The sequence below is a fragment of the Elgaria multicarinata genome, chromosome 14 (genome assembly GCF_023053635.1).
Source record: "Elgaria multicarinata webbii isolate HBS135686 ecotype San Diego chromosome 14, rElgMul1.1.pri, whole genome shotgun sequence".
In the NCBI taxonomy this organism is placed as follows: domain Eukaryota; kingdom Metazoa; phylum Chordata; class Lepidosauria; order Squamata; family Anguidae; genus Elgaria; species Elgaria multicarinata.
Genome location: NC_086184.1, coordinates 29,101,928 through 29,125,157, shown reverse-complemented (window position 1 = coordinate 29,125,157; position 23,230 = coordinate 29,101,928). Strand labels below are relative to the sequence as shown.

Here is a 23,230-nt window from a genome sequence, read left to right as displayed (position 1 = left end):
CTACTTTGTGTGTTTTTTTACTAGCATCCCAAGATGCACCAACCAAAGCCAGGTGCAAAAGACACACACTTTTAAAGAACACCTCCGAAATTTGTTTTGAGCACCAGAATGAAACTGAGCTCACAGGCCATTCATTCAAAAGCGAACTCCTGGTTACTCCAAATTTTCTTCATTTCAGCAGCCTCATTCCGGTGGGAAAAGTCATTTTGTTATCGCTGCTGTTAAACTATCGGGAGTCAGAAACTCTGGTTGATCGATCGCAAATTACTCATATCTACCAGTAGATCCCAATAGAACTTCTGCCCACCCCAGGCAATGATCAGTGCGCCGCTGATTGAATCTTGGAACAGTTGAGCTCAAGACAGATCACACCAGGGTTTCATGAAGCTGCGAAGAGTCCAAGTTTGTTTATTCACCTGAGTATAACAAATATAACCATGTACACAGTATAAAAATTAACATACATGAGAAGTACAAGTACGACATGTTCATGAACTGTCCACATTTCTTTGGGCAATGACATAATTGAGAACATCACGACTTGGAAAAAGCAAGTTCCAGTTGTAAAAATTTTCTCTCGTTTCACAAAAATCATACAAAGTACATTCAAATACGTAAAAGTTGATTCTTGGAGCTAAGGAGGGGGAAATGTCCTGCACTGACAACAGTTTTCTTGGCCCAGGAACTGTGCGTGCAAGTCCAGATTCTTCTCGTGTTGCAAAGTGCACTTTAGGGGAGGTCTGGGTGGTGTTACTTTTGTCGCTTTCCTTAAATTAAGATCATTTAAATAAAAAGTACAAATTGTTTGAAACCACGTGAGACATGCAACCTTCTGTCGTCAACGAGTTCGGGGGACATGCAGGCAAAGAGCGACGGATTCAGCTCTACGCGGGCTCTGAACTGAGGGGCGGCAGGTTCCGCTGCTTGAAGTACTGAACCACTTGCTGTGGGAGCTCTGCCAGCACGGCTTTGGCCAAGGTCTCTTTAGGTGCCTACAGAGGGAAGATACCAGAACACTGGTGACAAAAGGCCGGTTCAGACATTCACATTCCATCGCTTGAGCACAGTTTTACCACCTAGTGAATTGAGCCATCATGGAACCAAAACAACCGATGGAGCCCTCATATAAGCTTGGCAATGAAGTCATAGAATAGCAGAGTTGGAAGGGGCCTACAAGGCCATCGAGTCCAACCCCCTGCTCAATGCAGGAATCCACCCTAAAGCATCCCTGACAGATGCTTGTCCAGCTGCCTCTTGAATGCCTCTAGGGTGGGAGAGCCCACAACCTCCCTAGGTAACTGATTCCATTGTCATACTGCTCTAACAGTCAGGAAGTTTTTCCTGATGTCCATCCGGAATCTGGCTTCCTTTAACTTGAGCCCGTTATTCCATGTCCTGCACTCTGGGAGGATCGAGAAGAGATCCTGGCCCTCCTCTGTGTGACAACCTTTTAAGTATTTGAAGAGTGCTATCATGTCTCCCCTCAATCTTCTCTTCTCCAGGCTAAACATGCCCAGTTCTTTCAGTCTCTCTTCATAGGGCTTTGTTTCCAGACCCCTCATCATCCTGGTTGCCCTCCTTTGAACACGCTCCAGCTTGTCTGCGTCCTTCTTGAATTGTGGAGCCCAGAATTGGACGCAATACTCTAGATGAGGCCTAACCGGGGCCGAATAGAGAGGAACCAGTACCTCACGTGATTTGGAAGCTATACTTCTATTAAGGCAGCCCAAAATAGCATTTGCCTTTCTTGCAGCCATATCGCACTGTTGGCTCCTATTCAGCTTGTGATCTACAATTCCAAGATCTTTCTCGTTTGTAGTTTGTAGTCAATTCGGACATTCAGCTTCAAGCCGAGTGTTCGGCAGCTGAGATATCAAAGTGGTGTAAAATCATGTGCCTATGGCCTTTGAGCCCTGTCTGGGGTTCTGGGAGGCATCCACCACTGAGTGGTTGGCCCCTTCCTTGGGCAGGGATCATAGTGCTGTAGCAGAGGACGTGCTTTGTCTCCAAAAGGTCCTAGGTTCAATCCCTTCTCGCTACCCAGTTAAAAAGGTCAGGTAGAGGGTGATGGGAGACTTGTTTCTGCCCGAGGTCCTGGAAAGCGGCTTCTAGTCAGAAGTCGGATCAGTAACAGACGCCAATCTTCCTGTCTGGTTGGCCACTGTGTGGAACAGGATGCTGGACTACAGAGACCTTTGGCCTATAGATGTGAAGGCCTGGAAAAAAACTGGAAAAATTCGGGGGGGAAATGTTTTTTCTGTTTTTTTCCCGAAGCCTTTTTTGTTTTTTTCTTGAAAAACTGGAAAAATTGAAAAAAATTAAGAAAAACCGGATTACAGGGTGTTTTATTTTAGCATGGTGAATAAAATGTTTAAGACAAGGTGTTCAAATATTTACTTCTCCAAATGATTTCTAAAAACTGTACAGTATCAGATTATTACAGTGTCTGTGCACCAAGGACAAGCCAAGTCCTAGGTTGCAAACTGAGATTACAACTCTCAAAGGCAAGAGGAAGATGCATTTCTGCCTCTAGGGGGCAGCACTTCCATGGAAGCAGAGAGTGAAACTGATAGTGATGGCTGTAGGTCAGAAAATGTCTGATTAAATTTCACGCATATTCATTGAATCTTGGTCCCCCCCCCCCCATTTTTCTCAGTTCCTTTTATGTGAATGGGAGCTTTATGTCTTGACACTGGAGGACTAGTGGAGACATAAATAATTTTCTTTGTTACTAATTGTGGTTTCTTCGGTTGTTGTTTTTAAAATTGTTTTTTGCCTGCTCATAAACTGGCAGAACCAAACAGGTTCCTTACAGTTCAGGTGTTCCTAACAGTTCAGAAGCTTGTAGCTCCATTTGTTACCAAAAAAAAGTAAAAAAAAGTAAAGTAAATTTGTAATAATTGTTTGAATACACTACTTTTAATATACCAAATGTAATAATTTTATGCCAAATCAACTTGGACATAATTACATTTTATGTTCCTAAAGTAAGAAAGTGACTTTCAATCTGTAAAAAGTGCTAATATTGTATTTCATTTTTTCTGAAAATTTTCGTTTTTTCCCCGAGAAAAACGGGAAAAAACGGGTTTTTCCCATGGCTTCAAAATTTCCGGAATTTTTACATCTCTACTTTGGCCTGATGCAGCAGAACTCTTGGTCTGTGGACCACTCCTAAGGGTGCTTTGGAGGTAGAGTATCTCCTTTGCATGAACGTCCCAGGGTCTCATTGTTTGCTCTTCAATCAAAAGAACACCATTCAGTCGCTGCCTAAATCTGGCAGCCTATCAGAGTAGGCGAGGATTGAGAGACTAGCTCTGGTGCCGTTAGAAATGCTGCACTTTGTGAGAATTTTTTTAAAAAAAAATTAAAAATTTTCAAAACCTCTTCTAAAACTATGAATCAATTTACATTATATAGATATATTAAAAAAAAAACTCTCTAAATTTGAGAGTATAGGCAACAAACCACTATTGAAATGTTAAGAATACCGTAGGTGTTGTATCCCATGTGAGTTTGGTTTTTTAAATATGTTTTAAATTGTGTTAATCTGATTGGTTGTAGCTCTTAAAGAAGGATTATTTTTAATCTGAAACATCGAGCATTCCAGACACAGACAAGAACTATTAAAGAATTTGATCATTTCTAACGGCACCAGAGCGAGTCTCTCAATCCGCGCCTGCACAATGGTGCGTCTTTACCCTGCTAACTACAGGCCTATCAAAGTAGGAAGTATAGAGCTAAGAGGGACCGGTGGCTTGGCTCAGCAGAAAGCAGCTCGATAGGTTCATAAGCAAGGATGTACGAATTGTGAACAATCCGTTCCGACTGTTTTGCGGATTCTCGGGCGGTTTTTGTTCCATCGTTGCCCACCTATGGAGTCGGATTTTTTTTGTTTTAGTTTCCAAATTTGTACACGTGTGAAAATTCCCCCCAAATGCACATTTTCACACTTTGACCTAGGGGGAAATGCACACATTTGGCCATGTTTTTTTTTAAAAAAATTGCATATTTTTCTACAATGATGTTTGCAAAAAAAAATTGGAAGGTCCTCAACTCTGTGGAATATGCCTGACAGGAGAGAACTATTCTGCTGCAGAATTCGCAGGTTGGATTGATAAAAATCCAAACTCATTTGGTTCTGTTGTGGATTCTCCAACAACCCTATTCGTTAGTGGCAGCAACGTAGGATTTTATTTTATCTCAAAGGTGTTTTAAGACCAGAAGAAGAAGAGCCTTGTTGGACCAGAGCATCCATTTAATCCAGCACCCAGTTTCCAACATGTCCAGCCAGAAGATCGCTTGGGTCCCCCCACGTGTTTGTTCCCCTGGTGAATGTCCATCATGTCACTCAGCAAGTGGCACTTTTTTATTCCAGCAAGAGGAATCTGGCTATTTCATCTGATTGATGTGCATCTTTGTTGTCTGGTTGCCCCCTACTGAGGGGGGCAGTTCACACAGAAGACCTCCCTGGGAGATATCATGGATATTGCTCATGAGGCTGAGAAATAACTTGCCGGAGGTCCCCCCAAAAGAAGAAGAAAACATTTGGAAGGAGTAAATGCTTTGCAGAAAGAAAACCAAGGAGGGCATCACCTAAATTCTGCTGCTTTTCCACCCTAGAGGATACTTTTGCGAGGTCTGATCTCTGCTTCCCACCCTGCCCTTCAAGATGGACAAGGAAGCCTCCTGTACTTACGCTGCGGAATTCACGGAATGGCACAAACTGGACGATGTCGCGCATGGCCTCCTCTCCGGTGTACGACCGGAGCATGCGGTTGTCTCCATCCAGAAACTCCATGGCTGCAAAGTCCGCGTTCCCTACCCCAACGATGATGATAGACATGGGCAGTTTGGAGGCCTGGACAACAGCATGCCTCGTCTCATCCATGTCGCTGATGACACCGTCGGTGATGATCAAGAGGGTGAAGTATTGCTGGAGAGAGAGAGAGCAAAGAGCAAACAGTAAGGCCCAGGATGTGGGTGCATTTGTATCTGAGTACCAGGGGGAGAGGGCGTTGTATGCATTTAAGATGGAGCCTCATAAGGTGGAAGAGTACATTGTACATGTACATTGATGGTGCTATATAAATAAATAATAATAATAATGTGGCGCAGTGCGGAGCACCGGCATTCCATGCAGAAGATTCCCAGTTCAATCCACAGCATCTCCAGGCAGGGCTGGACAAATTCCTGCCAAAACCCCAGAGAGCTGGTGCTGCCAGTCAGTGCCGGCAATACTGGGCTAGGAGAGACGTGCCTGACCTGGGGGTGGGGCGGGGCAATTCAGCGGCACGTGTTCCTGGGCAAGACCCACTGAGCCGAAGAATCACAAGGCCTTGCTTTTGCACAGCTCCGATTCATTCCCTGAGGCACTTAAGAGCAATGGGGTTGGTTCTTCCTCTGGCACCAAACTGACTCCAGTGGGCCCTGGTACATCTCAGACCGTCCCCCTTTTTTCCTGCTGGTATCTACTCTAGTGGGAGCATGAGAGTCTGTTGCACACTTGAGATGGGGCAGGGAATGAACGGAGAACCGAGACAGTCGTCAGTTGCACAACTGGGTGCAAGCAGCTGAAGCTGTGATGAGGCTGCATGTTCTCAGATGTGATAGAGTGGCACCATGGATCCCCTGATACACCGTCCCATGTTGGGCTTCTGAGTGTTATCATATGGCTTTTGGTTCCTCAAGGGACCCTGGTGATGGAGATTGGTAGTGACTCCAGTCCATCAGTGCTTAGCCTGGGATGAGGAGGAGAGCAGGCAAATCAGGTTAACATGTACCCTGTTGTGGTGGATGGGTGTTAGGTGGAGGGGACACAGACAGGATGCATCCTAATTTAAGGGTTGTGAGCTACAGAAAATCATCTATCTATATATAAAACGCTTAGGTATGTTTCCATAAAGGCTTCAGCTGATACAGGTTGCTAAGCAACAGTAACAATGTGTAACGTCAGCTGATACAGGCTGCTAAGCCCCTCGTCCGACTCCTCTGGGCTTTCCAAGGTAATCCTACCCCCCTTTCTGCCTCTTTGCTCCCCCCCCACACACACGAAGGGGGCAGCGCCATGGTCCAGAGCATGAGCAAGGCACGACCGGGGCCCTTGGTGGCCAGGTGGGAGGCCGCTCGCCTGCTGTGAGCCCAGGCCCCGGCCTAATCTCATGTGAGCTGGGTGGGCAGCCCAAGGCTGACAGGAACCCCAGGGAGAGGGGGACACCTGCTTCCCCTCCCCTCGACCTCCCTGTCCCCCTCGTCTCCCAGACGGCGCTGTATCGGTGGCCTCCAAGCAGCCCCCGCTCCCGCGATGATATTTAATTAATAAACTTTAAGATATGCTACAATGGCGTATGTTACGCCGAGTACAGCTAGTGGAGCCAAAAGTCGCTTCCAGTTCTTGGGATCAAGCAGATCAGGCTGGACAGAGATGGAGTTTGAATATATATTTGGTTTTATTTATTTCATTTTTATTGGATTTTTGTGTTGATTGCTACTGTTAATTGCCCCAACCTTCAGGATTGGGTGGGGGTACACATCTAAATAAGTAAACCACCTATACCTGCATGAAACTGCCTGTTCATCAATCTCTGTATCCAATGCCCTGCTCTGAGTTGTCACCTGCTGCAGTAGCAAAGCGGATGGCAACTAGAAACAGGGCCTTTTCAGTGGTAGTACCCCATTTGCAGAATGTTCTCCCCAAGGATACTCAACTGGTTCCAATAAGTGGACATGTTATTCCCCCAGCCCTTTAACAAATAGATTTATTTCATGGCTTTTTTTCATGTTGCTTCACTTATTTTTGTCATATTTGATGTTCATTTGCTTCATGTTTTTAGTATTATTTTTTATTAGCCACCATGGAAGCTTCAGTCAAAAGTCAGCCTAGGCATTTTAAAAACAACAGATTAGTACGCAAAGCTATTGTTTCCTTGTTCGAAGTGCCTATGTCTTTGGTTCTTCCCACATCCTTCCTGATAAAGCATCCAAAACACCACTCGTCTAGTGCATGGATTAAAATGCACAGACTCAAATAAATTAGTAATTACATTTAATTCTTCCCAAGGGATTTATGTTGCTTCTTTGAAGGACCCTTTAAGCTGGCCTGGAAAGTTAATGGCTTTCGTTCATTTGCAACCGTTCACTGAAATCTGCCTCTGCTCCTTCCAGCTCCCCTCCTTCCAAAATCACTCTGGCCATTTGCAAAGGGGGGTGGGGAGAGATAAGAAGTAAAGCCTCCTTCAAGGGCTTCCATTCCATGTATCCCAATTGCTCAAGACAGCGCATTCACGGAGCGCAAAGGAGTCTGCATTCCACAATCCCTGCAAGAAAAGAGCTGGGCTTTGGGCATAGAAGTCGGCAGCAGCTGTCATTTAAATGCGCACACGCACATTTCTGGGCCTTGCCGTTGTGGAGATAAACTTCAAAGCACGTGAGCAAAGCACGGAGTCAGAGGGGAGACTTGAAAGAGTTTCAGTGGTGAAGTTTCAACATAGCGCCGTGGAACCCTATGGCCAGCAGCAAAGGAATAAAGGAGGAAAAATAAGCACGGGCAGGCAAGTTTGTTTACATTTTACAAGCTGCAGGATTAAACTCTTTATGGGGCACAGGATTTTGACACACACACCCCTCCTCCCTGCGCAGAGTAAATTGTAAATTTGCTTGGAAGGAACCCTGGAGTGGCAGGGATTTTAGCAGGGGATTCTCCGAGACTCAGGTTTTAGGCATTTCTGTCTCCCACGGATAGATCAAGACAGAAAGGAGACTGATGGCCCTATGGACCGTGGAGCTCACTCTTTCTAAGCCTTGGAGTAGACAGACTGAAGGAAAGACAGAAGGCAAAGCCCATTTGGATCTAACAGAACAGTCTTCCGATTCAGGGAAATGGATACACTGTCCAGATGAGATGGAGCTATTGTTTGTGGGGAGTTTATCTGTCGGGTAAAACCGGTTCTTTCACTCCCCCCTAAAGCATCAGGTTTGTACATAAGAACTGTACTGGATCAAACCAAGGGTCCATCTAGTCCAGCACTCTGTTCACACAGTGTCAACCAGGAACCCACAAGTAGGAGATGGGTGCAACAGCACCCTCCCACCCATGTTCCCCAGCAACTGGTGTATATAGGCTTACTGCCTCTGACACTGGAGGTAGTGCACAGCCATCAGGACTAGTAGCCGCTGTTAGCCTTCTCCTCTAGGAATTCATCCAACCCCCTTTTAAAGCCATCCAATTTGGTGGCCATCACCACATTTTGTGGTAGTGAATTCCATAGTTTAACTGTGCTGTATGAAGAAGTACTTCCTTTTATCTGTTCTGAATCTCTCATGAGATGACCCCAGGTTGTAGTATTATGGGAGAGGAAGAACAATGTCTCCCTATGCACTTTCTCCACACATACCATGTATAATTTTGTACACCTCTATCACGTCTCCCCTTAGCCTCCTTTTTTTCCCAAGCTTGTGGGTTCTCTTCGATCCATCATGGAGGCTAGAAGCACATGTGACCCTGATGGCTCAGGATGCCTGAGCCCCTGTTGATATGGCAACGACAATCCTAACTGGACAGAGATCGCCTTATGACAGTTTTTCACTCTCTGGCAACGTCCGGTTTGGATCATTGCAATGTGTTATACATGGGTCTGCCTTTGAAAATGGTCTGGACATTTTGTTTAGTCCAAAACAGGACAGCTAGAGTGTTAATTGGAACTGCCCAATACGATCATATCATATACGGTCATCATCTGAGGCCTTCCACCAACTGTCACTGCCAAATAAAGCAAGGCGGATGGCACCCCGTATGTGGAATGCCCTCTCCAGAGAGGCTCGCCTTGCGCCTACTTTATGCTCTTTTCAGAGCTGTTATTTTAAGAACTCTTTAGTGCAGCCTTCCTCAACCTGGGGCGCTCCAGATGTGTTGGACTGCATCTCCCAGAATTCTGGGAGTTGTAGTCCAACACATCTGGAGCGCCCCAGGTTGAGGAAGGCTGCTTTAGTGCTTTTCACTGTTTAATTTTTGCTGCTGATTGAATTATGCACTGCACTGTTTTTACCCCCCTTGATAACTGGTTTTATCTTCTGCTATTTTATTACCATCGTTTTATTATGCTTTGGCATTTCAAGCTTTTAATCCACCTGCCCACTACCCAGTGAACTCAGCTATGGAGTAGTACAAAAGTCTAAAAAGATATAAATAAACACACAGCTTTAATTTCCCTGACCTTTGAACAAACCCGGGGCATTGCCTTGCCTTGGAACATTTCCTGAACCTGGGTAAATAGTCCAGGAAAGTTGCACATGTGTGAATACGCCACACTCCACTTTTCACAACGCAAGGTAACCACTCCAGCCCGCAAGGAGGAATGCAGGAAGCTACCTAGTACTGAGTCAGACCATTGGTCCATCTGAGCCCTGTGTTGTCGACACAGACTGGCAGGGTTTCAGGCAGGATTCTTTACTAGCCCTGGAGATGCTGGGGGTCGAACTGAGGACCTTCTACCACGTAGCTATGGGCCTAAGAGCAGTGGCTGTGGAAGGCTTTTTCCTAGATCTCTTCTGGGCAAATTTCTGAGCAGGCAGCTGGATTTGTCTAGCTGAGTGCAATTAATGAGAAACTCAACTACACTACAACCCCCCTCCACCGGTTATAGAACTGTAAAATCCCAGGAGTTACTAGCATTGCGACTTTACAATATACATGTGGGTTTCCCCACCCCCACCCCCACCCTTTCTTTCTTTCAATCTGCCTTTTGCAAGGCCCCAAAACTAAGAGTGAGCATTACATCAGTCTCCGTTTGATCTGTCCAAAGCAGGAGAGAAATCCTGCAAACCACCAATAACCCCCTTCTCTTCCAAAGGCCTTTGTGATTAATTCTGATCCCCCAGAACTCCTTAACTCTCTATCCTGCCCCTCCTAGCTATAAGCTAGCATTCACAATTTATGCCTCCCGCCTTACAATCCAGAAACTCTTCCAAGGAATCGGAACACAGGGCCTGGCCAGGCCTGACCTAGCAGCATCTACCAGGACCACAGGGGGACTCCTCATCCGATGCACATTGTTATGGGAATTCTGGTACCCACGTCCCAGTGAATGCAGAATGGACAAGTGGATGGAAGCCACAGGAAATGGACAATGCCCCTGGAGTTTTCACTACATCACACACAGGAGAAGGGAGCATCTTGTGTGTGTTAAAAAAAATTGGGTGTTTGGGGGAGGCAGAATTCCACTAGTGAGCGTCTATGTGCAAAGTAGACGTGGCTGCAACTCATGCAACTGGAGAAAGACAGATCTGTAAAGCAACTGAACCAAGGAAGGGCAGAGTGTTCAAACACCAGGTCTTACTTCTGAAGTGGAATTGATGCATTAGGAATTCTCCATTGATCAGTTAGTTCTATTTCTGAACTTTGTAGAGAGCACAGGGCATACACAGTTTACTGCAGTGTCTGGTCCCTTCATTTTATTTACGTCTTGCTCCCAGCCCAAAGCCACTCCACATTAGTGATGTGCACATCAATGACACTGGGAAAGAACAAACGTGATAGGATCATACACATGATTGCATTGGGATTTGTGTGTGTCTATGCATGCAGTTTTATCGATGTGCACACACACACAGATAAGACACTGCAAAAAAGTGGTGTTTTCCCAGTGCACATGCACATCAGTAGACAACACCCCACAAAATGAAAGTTGATGTAAACATCCAGAGACTAGCAAGACTCTGTTGCTGCAGTGTTTTGTCATTGCACACATGTGCATCAGTAAGGTAGAGGGGAAGATTTCAATGAACTGAAAGTACTGTAAGCTGTGGCAGACTCTGCATGCTCCAATTCTAAAATTAAATGTTAAAAATCCTCCTGGTTAAAGTGGAATTCAGTGGGGAGGGAGGCAGGAAACACAACTCATCCCTGCTTCAAATGCAGCAGTGATAAGACACTATCCAAGTGAAACGGGGAAAAGACAGGAAACGGACGGAGCGATATTTCCTGAAGACATCCTGTTTTGTGGATGGAAAGGGCTCCATTTTGTATTTACACTGCAGCAATCTGGTCTGTGAAGAATCCTTCAGAAGGAGAGGCCATTGCCCTTGGGAACACTCGGCGTTCTCCAATGCAACACCGAATTGCAAGGAATTGCACTGAAGAGAGTCAGGAGCATGTGCATGGTTAGAGGTCCAGACAACTTCGAGAACAGAACGAGGGTATAAAGTGGTTCTTAGAGAGAACAGAAGATTAACGTATTCTTTGCCTGCTGCAATGAATTTTAAGAGACTTTTTGTTTTCTGTTTTTAAAGGACCTCCAAGCTTGGGAGCTTTTAAATATCACTAATTGATTATTAATTGACTATCAACGGATTGTAAACCTAATAATGGTCTTGACAAGGAAACAATCGTTGCTTCTCAAAACTTCCCATGACAATATTAACAAGTCTCACACCTAAAACTCAATACAGGACTTTTTATTTTACCACTTTGGCTGAATGTGACTCCATAGAGAAAGATTTGGAAGAGGAAGGTGTATGCGTAGGAGATTTGTAGGAAAAGGTTTCTCTATCTTTGGTGTGAATCCCCAGGAAGTGGACACGTTGTCTCAGTTGGATTCTCCTTTTAATTCCAATGCATCACGGCCACTAACATAAATTACATTCCGTAAATGAGCTCTAGTGCAACATCAGGGGTCTGGAATGATCAAGGGTCTGGAAACAAAGCCCTATGAAGAGAGACTGAAAGAACTGGGCATGTTTAGCCTGGAGAAAAGAAGATTGAGGGGAGACATGAGAGCACTCTTCAAATACTTAAAAGGTTGTCACACAGAGGAGGGCCAGGATCTCTTCTCGATCCTCCCAGAGTGCAGGACACGGAATAACGGGCTCAAGTTAAAGGAAGCCAGTTTCCAGCTGGACATCAGGAAAAACTTCCTGACTGTTAGAGCAGTACGACAATGGACTCAGTGACCACGGGAGGTTGTGGGCTCTCCCACACTAGAGGCCTTCAAGAGGCAGCTGGACAACCCTCTGTCAGGGATGCTTTAGGGTGGATTCCTGCACTGAGCAGGGGGTTGGACTCGATGGCCTTGTAGGCCCCTTCCAACTCTGCTATTCTATGATTCTATGATCAGTAGTGTTTGATGGTGTAGTGGGTTTTCCCAGGAAACACATCGTGCCAGCAAATGCCGCTGGTGCTGCGCAATGCAATTTACGTTAGTGGTAGTGTCACCTTGGATACTGCCTACAGCACCAACGGTCCAGTCCATAAGTGGCATGCCATATCTATGGCTTTGTTTCTCAAGTAACTGCTTCTGCTCTTATCTCTAGAAGAGTTTCTTGGCTCCTTTGTAATCCACGTTGCTATGGTGAAAGCAGAAGCACATCCCAAAACATACAATGAAGACATCTCATGCTCAGCAGAAGCCTGGTCTTAGGTAAGCTACCAGAGTGACTGATTCAGTGAGGAGCAGCAGAAAGAATCAAAGGTACCACAAATCTAGACTGGTGACACCCAGGCTAGACTACTGCATCAAGTCCTATGTGGGGCTGCCTTTAAAGACTATTGGTTGCAGGGGTTAAGCGATCAGAGCATATATAACACCAGTTCTGCAATAGTGTTCCCAGGGTGTACTCATGTCCAATTTAAAGTGTTGGTGATCACCTTTAAAGGCCCCAAACCACTTGGGACTGGGATATCTGAGCCTCTCTGGGTTCAAGGTAGTGATAGAGCAGTAAGAACATAAGAAGAGCCATGCAAGATCAGACCAAGGATGCATATAGTCCAGCATTCCCTTGATGTAGTGGCCAACCAGCTATTGACCAGGAACCCACAAGCAGGACATGAGTGCCACAGCACCCTTCCACCCATGTTCCCCAGCAACTAGTGTATACAGGCTTAGTGCTCTGCTACTGGAGCACATAGCCATCAGGACTTAACACAAACTTTAAAAAGGCATCTCCCGCCAAAGCAAGAACAGGGACAAGATGGGAGAGTGCTTTACCAGGCTCAGGGAGCCTAAAATAGATCGTCCCCGATAAATAGGGACAGACAGGGTGCATTCCTCCCTTCGGATTTCCACACACACATTGGAGCAGCAAACGCGGTCTTGATCAACAAGTCATTTCGTGGGACCAAACAAGCCAGACCACCCTTCTCTTCGAAACAGGGGGTTTTGTGGGGGGTGGGGGAGAGCATTCTTTAACGTTGGGATGATCCATCCCACACATTTTCGAAGTGGAACAGGTTAGGGGTCTGTTGGACCTCAATCAGGGGCTGAATCCTGCACCAGCAGGAGAGGGACTAGTGACGCGCTAGGTCATCCCCCACGTCTCCTTCCAGCAACCTCTGGTCTCAAGGGGGCTCAAAGATGCCATCCCTGAGGAGCGTTTGCACTGAAATCCCAGGACAAATGAGTAAAAAGAAATAGAGGGTCTTGCTGGAACTTACGGCTGCGGATTCCTGCTGCGTGGCCTGGGCCGCGAACCGAGCCACGTGGTTAATGATGGGGGAGAAGTTGGTTGGTCCGTAGAAGCGTATGTGAGGCAGGCAGGTGGAGTAGGCTTGGGCAATGCCGTCTACACCTTTAGAGCAGCAGAAGAGAAGGCACAGTAAGCACTGCAGGCTCCCAACAGCACACAGATCCAGGAGAGCCCTATTTCCTCTCTCCAAGGGAAGCCCACTTGGATTGACTAGCTTGTGTTCCCGAAATTCCACCCTTAAAATGTCTGCATTCGATTTATTTATCCCTTCCCAGCCTTGTCTCCCCAATTCCTCCCGTCCTGCTGTGGAAACTTAAAGACTGTAAGGACTTCAGGGCAGATATATCTAATTCTATATACCACACACACACACAATTTATTTATTTACATCCCACCTTTCCACCAAAAGAAGCCACTTAAGTCAGCTAACAATGACATAGATCAGTGGTTCCCAAAGTGGGTGGTACCGCCCCCTTGGGGGGGCGCTAAGAGGCAAGGGGGTGGCAGGGGGGCGCTAAGAGGCAAGGTGGCGGCATTGGGGCGCTCGAGGTGGTCTTTTCCGAGAAGCGCCTCTCCAGAAGGTCTTAAAACCCAGGGACATTTTTATGGGAGGAGGTAGTTTGGTCCCAAGCCATACCGGGGAAGAATCCACACATGTATTAATACCGTTTAAGAAGAGTCCTTTTAATGGTGAATTGCTACCCTGCACTATGGAGAGTGGTTCAGAAGCTCCTGGTTGCATTTCCAACATCACATTTGGTGGAATGTGGTTTTAGTGTGGTCTGCCTACTTCTCTCCAAGCAAAGAAATCAACTCCAGATTACTAAACGTGGTGATTTAAGACTCATGTTAAGTGACTTTAAACCAGACATTGGGAAACTGGTATCACTTCATCAAGCCCATCCATCACATTAAGAATTTACAGAATAGTGAGGTACTCTATCTACCCTAGTTACTAAATGTGATATCTAATATTCTTGCTAAATGACTATCAGACTTTGAAAAGATGATATCACTGGATCAAGCTCATCAATTATGTTTAATTGAATAAACTAAAAAATGTAATTGGATTTTGAATAAATATTCAATTAATTGTTACTGTTTTGAATTTTATTGTTATTATCTTCCTTAGTGGGTCGTTGAAAACTGATATTTTGAATAATGATTTTTATAGTGTAGGGCAGGGGGCACTGGGCATGAGTTTGTGGAACCTGAAAAAGTTTGGGAACCACTGACATAGATTAAAAACTAAAACTTAAATCAGAATGTAAAAACAAATTAAAAACACAGAAATAAAAGAAATAAACAGCACCCAAAGAATTAAAAAAACAACCTTAAGCGACAGATTAGTTTATATACTGTAGTTCTGTAAAGAATCATGGATACTGATGAACCTATATTTTTATATATTTATTACATTTTTATTCTGTTGTATGTTTTTATATATAATATATTAAGCAGAATCTAACTAAGATATCATTTGTTGTTCCTTTAATAAACATTATGTTTTAAAAATTGAGAAACAACACTGTGTTGTGGGGGAAGGCTTCAATTTTCCTCTACAAGCACCATTGTCCCAATCTGAACTGGCTTCCTGTAGCTGATTTTAGTTATTAAAGCACACATGAGGTCCTGCTTCCGTCTAGTTTGGCCCACAGACAGATGCCAGATTGCGTATTGCAAGGACAAACGCCAGAAGCAGATATCATACAGATGACTACAGAATAAATACAGAGAACTAACATGAAGATGAGAGGCTCGCAAATGCTCCTCTGTGCATTGTAACAGAGAACAGGATATGAAAACGGCCTTTGAAAACAGTCCGGAAACTTCAACTGGTACAAAACAGGGCAGCACGTTTACTAACAGGGACTGGCCGACGAGACCACATTACGCCAGTCCTTTTCCAGCTTCATTGGCTGCCAGTCCAGGTCCGGGCCCAATTCAAAGTGCTGGTATTAACATTTAAAGCCCTAAACGGCTTGGGGCCAGGCTATCTGAAGGAACGCCTCCTCCCATATGTACCTGCCCAGACCCTAAGGTCATCCTCAGGGGTCCTTCTCCGTGAGCCCCTGCCAAAGGAAGTGAGGCAGGTGGCTACCAGGAGCAGGGCCTTCTCTGCTGTGGCACCCCGGCTGTGGAATGAGCTCCCTAAGAAGGTTCGCTTGGCACCTACATTATATGCTTTTAGACGCCAGGTGAAGACCTTTTTATTCTCCCAACATTTTAACAATCTATAAATACATTTTAACGTGGTGTTTTAAATTTGTAATTTTGCATTGCTGCTGTTTTTATGTGGTTGAGCTTTTATATTGTATTTTATATTATGGTTTTATACTGTTGTTTTATACTTTGAATGGTTTTAATTTTTGTGAACCGCCCAGAGAGCTCCGGCTATTGGGCGGTATAGAAATGTAATAAATTAAATAAAATAATAAATGTAATATCTGTTGTCTTGTTTTATTTAAATACCTACCTGGGTTGGGAAGAAGGAAATAGAACATGCTGCTTCCTAGTCAATCTTTTAGTAGGATTTGGTGTTCTAATGTTTCCAAACTGTAACTTCCTATTTTATTGTATACTTTTGTATGGTCTTAAGTGTTATGGTTCTAAATATTTGTCAACCATCTTGAGAAATTCCATGATTAACGTTTTAAAATTCTCCTTCCACTCTCACATAGGAGAGAGGATGGCTTTTCTAAGAAGGTGCCTGCTGGTTTTGTGTCTAAAAAGCCAAGGACTATTTTTCTTCTTCGAGACTATCGTTTTATTCTCATGCAAATGTAATCCATTAATAGTGTCATCCTAGGCATGCTTACTCAAAGGTAAGACCTACTATATTCAGTGGGCTTATGCCTAGCTAAGCTTCCTGCATTGAGCAGGGGGTTGGACTCGATGGCCTTGTAGGCCCCTTCCAACTCTGCTTTTCTATAATTCTATGATTCATAGGATACAGAAATAAGTCCCACTGAGTTCAACGGGACTTGCTCTCGGCTAAATGTATACAGCAGGGCTGTTGAGTCTCAGGTTTGGGGGCCAAATTGGGCCCAACTGGGGTCCAAGCTGGCCCTCCGGGGTTCCCCAGAAGGTCCCCCCACTTCTCCCCCTTTTATCATTTGGTGGCTTCCTGGCTTTTGCACACACCCCACCCCATCTAAGAAGTCGAAATGCCTCTCCTAAGGCTTCCTGGCGGTGAAAGCTTTAAGCTAAAATCTGCTGGCCTTTGGGCCATTTAGCCCCATCCATCACTGGCGTGCACCCTCCAAAATGAAATTTGGTCTTCAGGCTGAAAGAGGTTCGATACCCCCTGGGGTCTAAAATTGCAGCCTAAAACTCATACAATCAATTGACTGAGACTTTGTTTAATTGGGGGCGGGGGGACAGGACAGCCTTAAGTATATCTAATCAAACACACAACTCAAAACAGTTTTGTCCTTACCCCTTGGGGATAAATGGTTATAAAAGACATAACCTATTAAAAGCTTCTTGTAAAACTGTTTGAGTTGTGCGGGGGCCTCCTGCTTAGCTCCATCCTGAAGTGGGGGGTGGGATTCCTGTTTTTCACATCCCTGTTCTCCATACGTCTCACCCTGTTAAATCAGTTGACTCTCCAACTTATCGCTCAACCAACGCATACAAACACCTACTGACTCTCCCAGGCTGCTTCATGTCTCCAAGGCGTGGGCTGCTTGTTTATTTAGCGTAACTCTCATTCACGGAGGATACAGGTGATTCATAGAGGCCAGGGCTGATCAGAAACAGCTAAGTGAAATGGAGCCCCCTATTGGATCCTGGAATGGATCCTGGTTATGTTTTCCATTGATTTGTTAATTGCTGAGGATCTGGAGGAACAGAAGACTCAGCAGAAACGTAAAGGTCAGCTCTACACCTGGACATTGAGTGTCATAACTGAATAATTGTCTAACTGATTGTCTTCAATTAAGGGTTGCAAGGAGTTGCATCATTGTACAGGTTGTCTATAAAAGTAAATGTATTTTCATGTGCAAGTAGAAGGTATAACTTCCATGTCCCTCATATGAACTGTATTGACTGACCGTTTGTAAGTATTTGTATCTGTACTGCCATAACTAAATTATATATTTATTTGCCAGTAAAAAGGTTTATTTTAACCTACATAAATCTCTGTCTTAATTCACGTCTTTGCTGACTTGGCTGAGAACCGCTGTAATCTCTGCTAGTCTCTGTAGGGCCCAGACAGAGACTTAACACAAAAGGTTATGTGCCAGAAACCCAGTCTGTGCAATAACTAAACAGCTTCTAAAGCCATAACTCAACACCCCCATGTCCAGTGGTAGTATATCCACGAGGAACAGTTGCTGAGTACAAACAAGAGGAGAGGGGCCCACCTGTTTCATGTTTCGGATGGGAGTCTCCTAGAGGCAATGAGATGGCTCTGGTAGACACAGTATACTCGACTAGATAGACTTTCGGGTTAATCCATGGATGGGCAAAATGCAGGCTTTGGGGTGCATGCCACACCCACCCCAGGCCTTTTCAGTGCGCATGCGCACACACAACACACACACTGCTGCCAAATTTGCTGCAGAAATTTGGTGGTTCAGTAGCCAAAAAGAGCTGATTTTCTCTCGGGGAAAAGGGGAAAAAGTTGGTAGAAAGATTATGCGTACACTTACCAAGGCAAAACGGGTTGGTGGGATTGAAGTTAATAGCAAACTCATGAGAAACCTGGAAGGGGGGAATAAAGAAAAAGCAGGGATTAAATGTAACCCTTTTACAAACAGTTCATGAATCACGCCTGACATCAAACTTCCAAGGCGACTGTTTGATTGTTCGCTCTGTTTCAACACCAGACCTGATGCTTATTACTGTATTTCTTCGATTCTAAGACACACTTTTTTCCCCATATAAACATCTCTAAAAATGGGGTGCGTCTTAGAATCGCGGGTGCGTTTATTATTTCTTAGAAGCAAAGCTTTTTTTCTGTTGATGGTACTGAAATTAGTGTGCGCCTTACAATCGATGGCGTCTTAGAATCGAAGAAATACGGTATTAATTTACTTAACACCAGTGGTGTAGTGATAAACGCTGAACTGCAGGGCTCAGCATGACCATCGCATCGCATTGCCGTGCTACCAAAAAAGGCCAAAATTGCAGGCAGCCATGTTGATTCAGATCCACAAACCGGTTCTAGGAGTTTACATCTGCTAGGAACAGGTTATTTGTAAAAAAAACCTAAACTGGGTCTTAATTGGCCATCCAAGAGCATGACGCCCCAAAATGCTACTGTATCGGAGGCAGTCTGCCTGCGTCCACCAATTGCTGGGGAACATGGGTGGGAGGGTGCTGTTGCATTGTGTCCTGATTGTGGGTCCCCAGTCAACAGCTGGTTGGCCACCGTGTGAACAGAGCACTGGATTAGATGGATTCTTGGTCTGATTCAGCATCAGGGCTCCTCCTGTGTTTGTATGTTCTTAAGTTGTGACTTTAGCATATGAGAACCAATTTTACAGCATAGCACAGTGTATAGTACTAATATAAGAAATGTTTTTAAACAAAGATTACTGAATACCAAAGCACAGATGGGCATAGCTGCCCTGTCCAACACAAGGTCTATGAAATGGTTAGTGAAAGCTAAAGTCCAAACTCAGGAAGAAAAAAATATCTCTTCTTCCCGATGAAAAGGAGCCAACGCGTGGCCTTTACTTGTCTTTGATTCAAGCAAATGATTCCAGTTGTAGGGAACGTCATTCATCTCCATTTCTTGGCCATATGAAAAACTGGGTGGTTGAGGACAAACTGGATTTTCTCTTATGAGGATCTAACCAGTTTGTGACTCAGAGGGTTGCCCTTTCTGCGGGTAAGGGGGGCAGTTTAAGGGAAACGGAAAAGGAAAAATGTCTCATTAAATGAGCCATGTAACAGCTTTGAAATCACGTGGGGCCTCAATGGAAGCATAAAAACGCATTTTATCAAAAGGTATATGTGTTTCAATTTTTAAAATACCTTATTACTTCAATTTTAGACTTTTTAAAAGTCAGTTTCATGTTTTAAGAGTCATTGTTTGTTTTTAACACGTGCCTACTGTGCATGAAATGGTCTGAAGACCCATTCAATGAAACTTTGATTGATTGAAGTATAGCATAGTACAGCGTATAGTACTGAGCTTCTGGCATTGCAACGATAAGCATTAGGGCTGCAGGAATGTGAATTGTGGGGTTTAAAAAAAATCTCAACGATGTTGAGACAGTCCCAAACCTGAGCCAGCTCACTGGGAGAAAGTGTCAAAAGCTTGAGAATGGATTCCTTTTTCCTCCCCTCCTTCCCATTTTGAACTCAGCCAACCCAGTCCAGGCAGCACGACAAGGATCCTGTTCCAGGCTAGCTGAAGCCCTAAGCAAGATCACTCCGTTACAGCCGGGGGCAGGTTCTCACACCACACAACACTAAGAATCCCGTCATGATTTCCATAAATACACCACCTTCTTCTACTTCCAGAATTGCAGGCCTGGGGGTCACCCCACCCAGAACATCTTTTAGAAAACGTTTGATGTTGTTTTCAGAAAGTGGGGGGAGAAAGAGGCACAAATAAAAGGGACGCCGAGAAAGAATTATGCATCGGCCAGATGGACACAGCCACGGCTTCCGACCGGCTGGAGATGCCTCCACTTTTGGAAGGAAGCACCAGCAGTGTCAAACCTCTTTTCAATTTCAATTTCAGAGATGTTCTCAGGAGTTACATTCCAGTGGTGGGTGGAACCAAAGGCAAAAAGGGGAGGGGGTGCCGAAATATTTATTTATTATATTTATATACCGCTTTTTTCCTCCTTAAGGAACCCAATGTGGTGTACATAATCCTCATCCTCCTCTCTATTTTATCCTCACAACAACAACCCTGGGAGGTATTCTTCGATTCTAAGACGCCATCGATTCTAAGACGCACCCCATTTTTAGAGATGTTTATTTGAGAAAAAAGGGCATCTTAGAATCAAAGAAATACTTCCCTCACCGCCCAGCCAACCTCCCCCCCCGCCACGCTTTCTTCTAATGGTTGTGTCCTTTTCTTTTTTCCCTCTGCGAGAGAAGAAACTGCCGTTTGCGCGGGAAGAAGGGGGGGCGTTGAAACAAAGAGTAAACTTAACTCTCCAGTCCCACTCTTTACTTGTCTGTGCACCAGGGGACGACGACACGTGAGTAAGTCCCATGGAAATCGATGGGACTTACGAATAAATTTGCCTAACAAAAAACCAGGCGCTTACCCAACCAGCTCCTCCTCGCTCGCATGGCTCGAAGCTGCTGCAGGAGCTTCCTCTTTTCCTCTTACCGTATTGCTTCGATTCTAAGATGCAGTCCATTTTTAGAGCTCTTTATTTAGGGAAAAAAGTGCGTCTTAGAATCGAAGAAATATGGTAGGTTGGGCTGAGAGTCTGTGACTGGCCCGAAGACACCCAGTGAGCTTCCATGGCCCAGTGGGGACTAGAACCCGGATCTCCCGACTCCCAGTCCAACACTCTAACCACTATACCATAAAGTCCTACACTCTAACCACTACACCATACAGTCCAACACTCTAACTACTACGCCACACCGCTACACATTCTCACTTATTTTAACTTAAAATGGAATGGGTCCAAAAGTACCCACATATTTTAACTTAAAGGCTCTTTGTGCCGGTAACTAACTCTTAGGAGAGGCATTTCAACATTTTAGAATGTGCTCGTGGTGGTGGTAGCCAGGAAACCACGAAATGATTGGTCATCAGGGGAAAGCCAGATTTCACCTCCAGATCTGAGTTCAGCACCCGTGGTATACATAGATGGATTCGAATCTTCAGGATCTTGTAGTCTTTCCTTACAGCTTCGACAGAGAAAGCTTCCAGACATTCGTCTTAGCATTTCAAGATGTTCTCTGACATTTGCAACACGACTCTTTGCGTGCCGAATATCTTATTCATATCAGTTCTTTGAAAGCATTCCGCGACACCATGGCAACAAGAGCATCAAGAGAACAAAGAATGATGATTTATATGTCTCTTATCTTTAACAATCAGCCCCGTTTCTATTCTGGTCTCCAGGGTACAATAGCCACATTGGGCTTTGTTACATGTTGCCCATTGGGAATGCTGGTTATGGATGTGGCAAAAATAAATAAATTGTGACGTTATGGATGTGGCAGAAACTAAGAGCAAAGGTTAAAACATGAGGGTAATAATTCACAGAGGCTGTTTGAAAATAAATTTTATGATGATGTCAAATCCTAAGACTGGGGAAAATTGCATCTAAAGGCACACTTTCGAATATTTAGGTTGATATATTCAGCTTAGGTTGATATACCAACTACGTCCTTATCTGGACAGAGATAGCCTAGCTACAGTTATCCATGCTCTGATAACCTCTAGTTTGGATTACTGCAATGCGTTATATGTGGGGCTGCCTTTGAAAACGGTCCGGAAACTTCAGCTGGTACAAAACAGGGCAGCCCGCGTACTAACAGGGACTGGCCGGAGAGACCACATCACGCCAGTCCTTCTACAACTTCATTGGCTGCCAGTCCAGGTCCAGACCTGATTCAAAGTGCTGGTATTGACATTCAAAGCCGTAAATGGTTTGGGGCCAGGTTATTTGAAGGAACGCCTCCTCCCATATGTACCTGCCCAGACCTTAAGATCATCTACAGGGGCCCTTCTCCATGAGCCCCTGCCAAAGGAAGTGAGGCAGGTGGCTACTAGGAGGAGGGCTGTGGAATGAGCTCCCCAGAGAGGTCCACCTGGCGCCTACACTGTACTCCTTTTGTCGCCAGCTGAAGACCTTTTTATTCTCTCAGTATTTTAACACTTCATTTTAACTTGAATTTAAATTTTACTGTTCTAACTCTGTATTTTAATCTTATATCAATTTCTGCTGCGTGGTTTTATCCTGGTTGTGCTTTTTATACTGTATTTTGTATTTGTGTTTTTAACTTGTTGGTTGTTTTATTATGGTTTTAATTTTTGTGAACCGCCCAGAGAACTTCGGCTATTGGGCGGTATAAAAATGCAATAAATAAATAAATTTATTAAGGGCGCAATCCTATATATGTTTAGACAGGAAAAAGTCTAATATCTCCCAGTGTTCTCAAGTCCCATTTCCCAGCTGGGAAATGTTAGGTATTGTTGGACTTTTTCTGTCTAAACACGCGTAGGATTACACCCTAATTTGCTAAGTATTGTGACAAATATTTGCCCTAGAAGCCTTTGCATCTTGCAAGACCCCTGTATCAACCTGCATAATAGGCTCCACCTTGCAAAGGCTATTTATCCAACATCAAGTTATTTGGCCTTCCACATTTTTCTCTGCAAAATCTCCTAAGCTATGATTTTCATAAAGAAGCAATGAAATGTTAAGATATATTCCTCATATGAAGATATATGAAGTTTGAATGAGTCTGATTTTCACAAAGGCATTTTAAAAGAAGCATTCAGCCTAACAGGCTGTAGTTCCAATCACATGCAGAGGAGGGGTGGGTGGAGGGGTGGGGAGGGGAAACATGGACAGGAGAAGGGTAACGGAACCACGATTATTGATGATCTTGCATGAGTCCACTCATTTGCAAATCCCCCTGTCCACTATGTAGTCCTGAAGAGGCATATTCCCTTCTTGTAAATATCCTTGCCAGCTTCATCCTCTCTACTAGGGCCGTGCACAGCCCCCCACCCTCTGCAACTTGGCTCAGAGGCCGTTTCAGAGCCTCCGAAAAGGCCCCCATTCAACTCGGGGTGCTTCAAGGGTGCCCAACCGGGAGTCCATTGGACCCCCGA

General features: G+C 44.6%; 1 protein-coding gene across 1 annotated transcript in view; it reads right to left on the bottom strand.

Moving 5' to 3' along the window:
• Window positions 1–377: 377 nt before the first annotated feature.
• CPNE2 (copine 2) overlaps window positions 378–23,230 on the bottom strand; it is a 159,704-nt gene continuing 136,851 nt past the window's right edge. The window contains exons 13-16 of the mRNA XM_063141362.1: window positions 18,111–18,162; window positions 13,424–13,557; window positions 4,697–4,933; window positions 378–992 (exon numbers count right to left, since the gene is read on the bottom strand). Coding sequence (XP_062997432.1) covers window positions 885–992; window positions 4,697–4,933; window positions 13,424–13,557; window positions 18,111–18,162 — 531 coding nt within the window. The 3' untranslated portion in view covers window positions 378–884. The remainder of the gene's footprint in view (window positions 993–4,696; window positions 4,934–13,423; window positions 13,558–18,110; window positions 18,163–23,230) is intronic.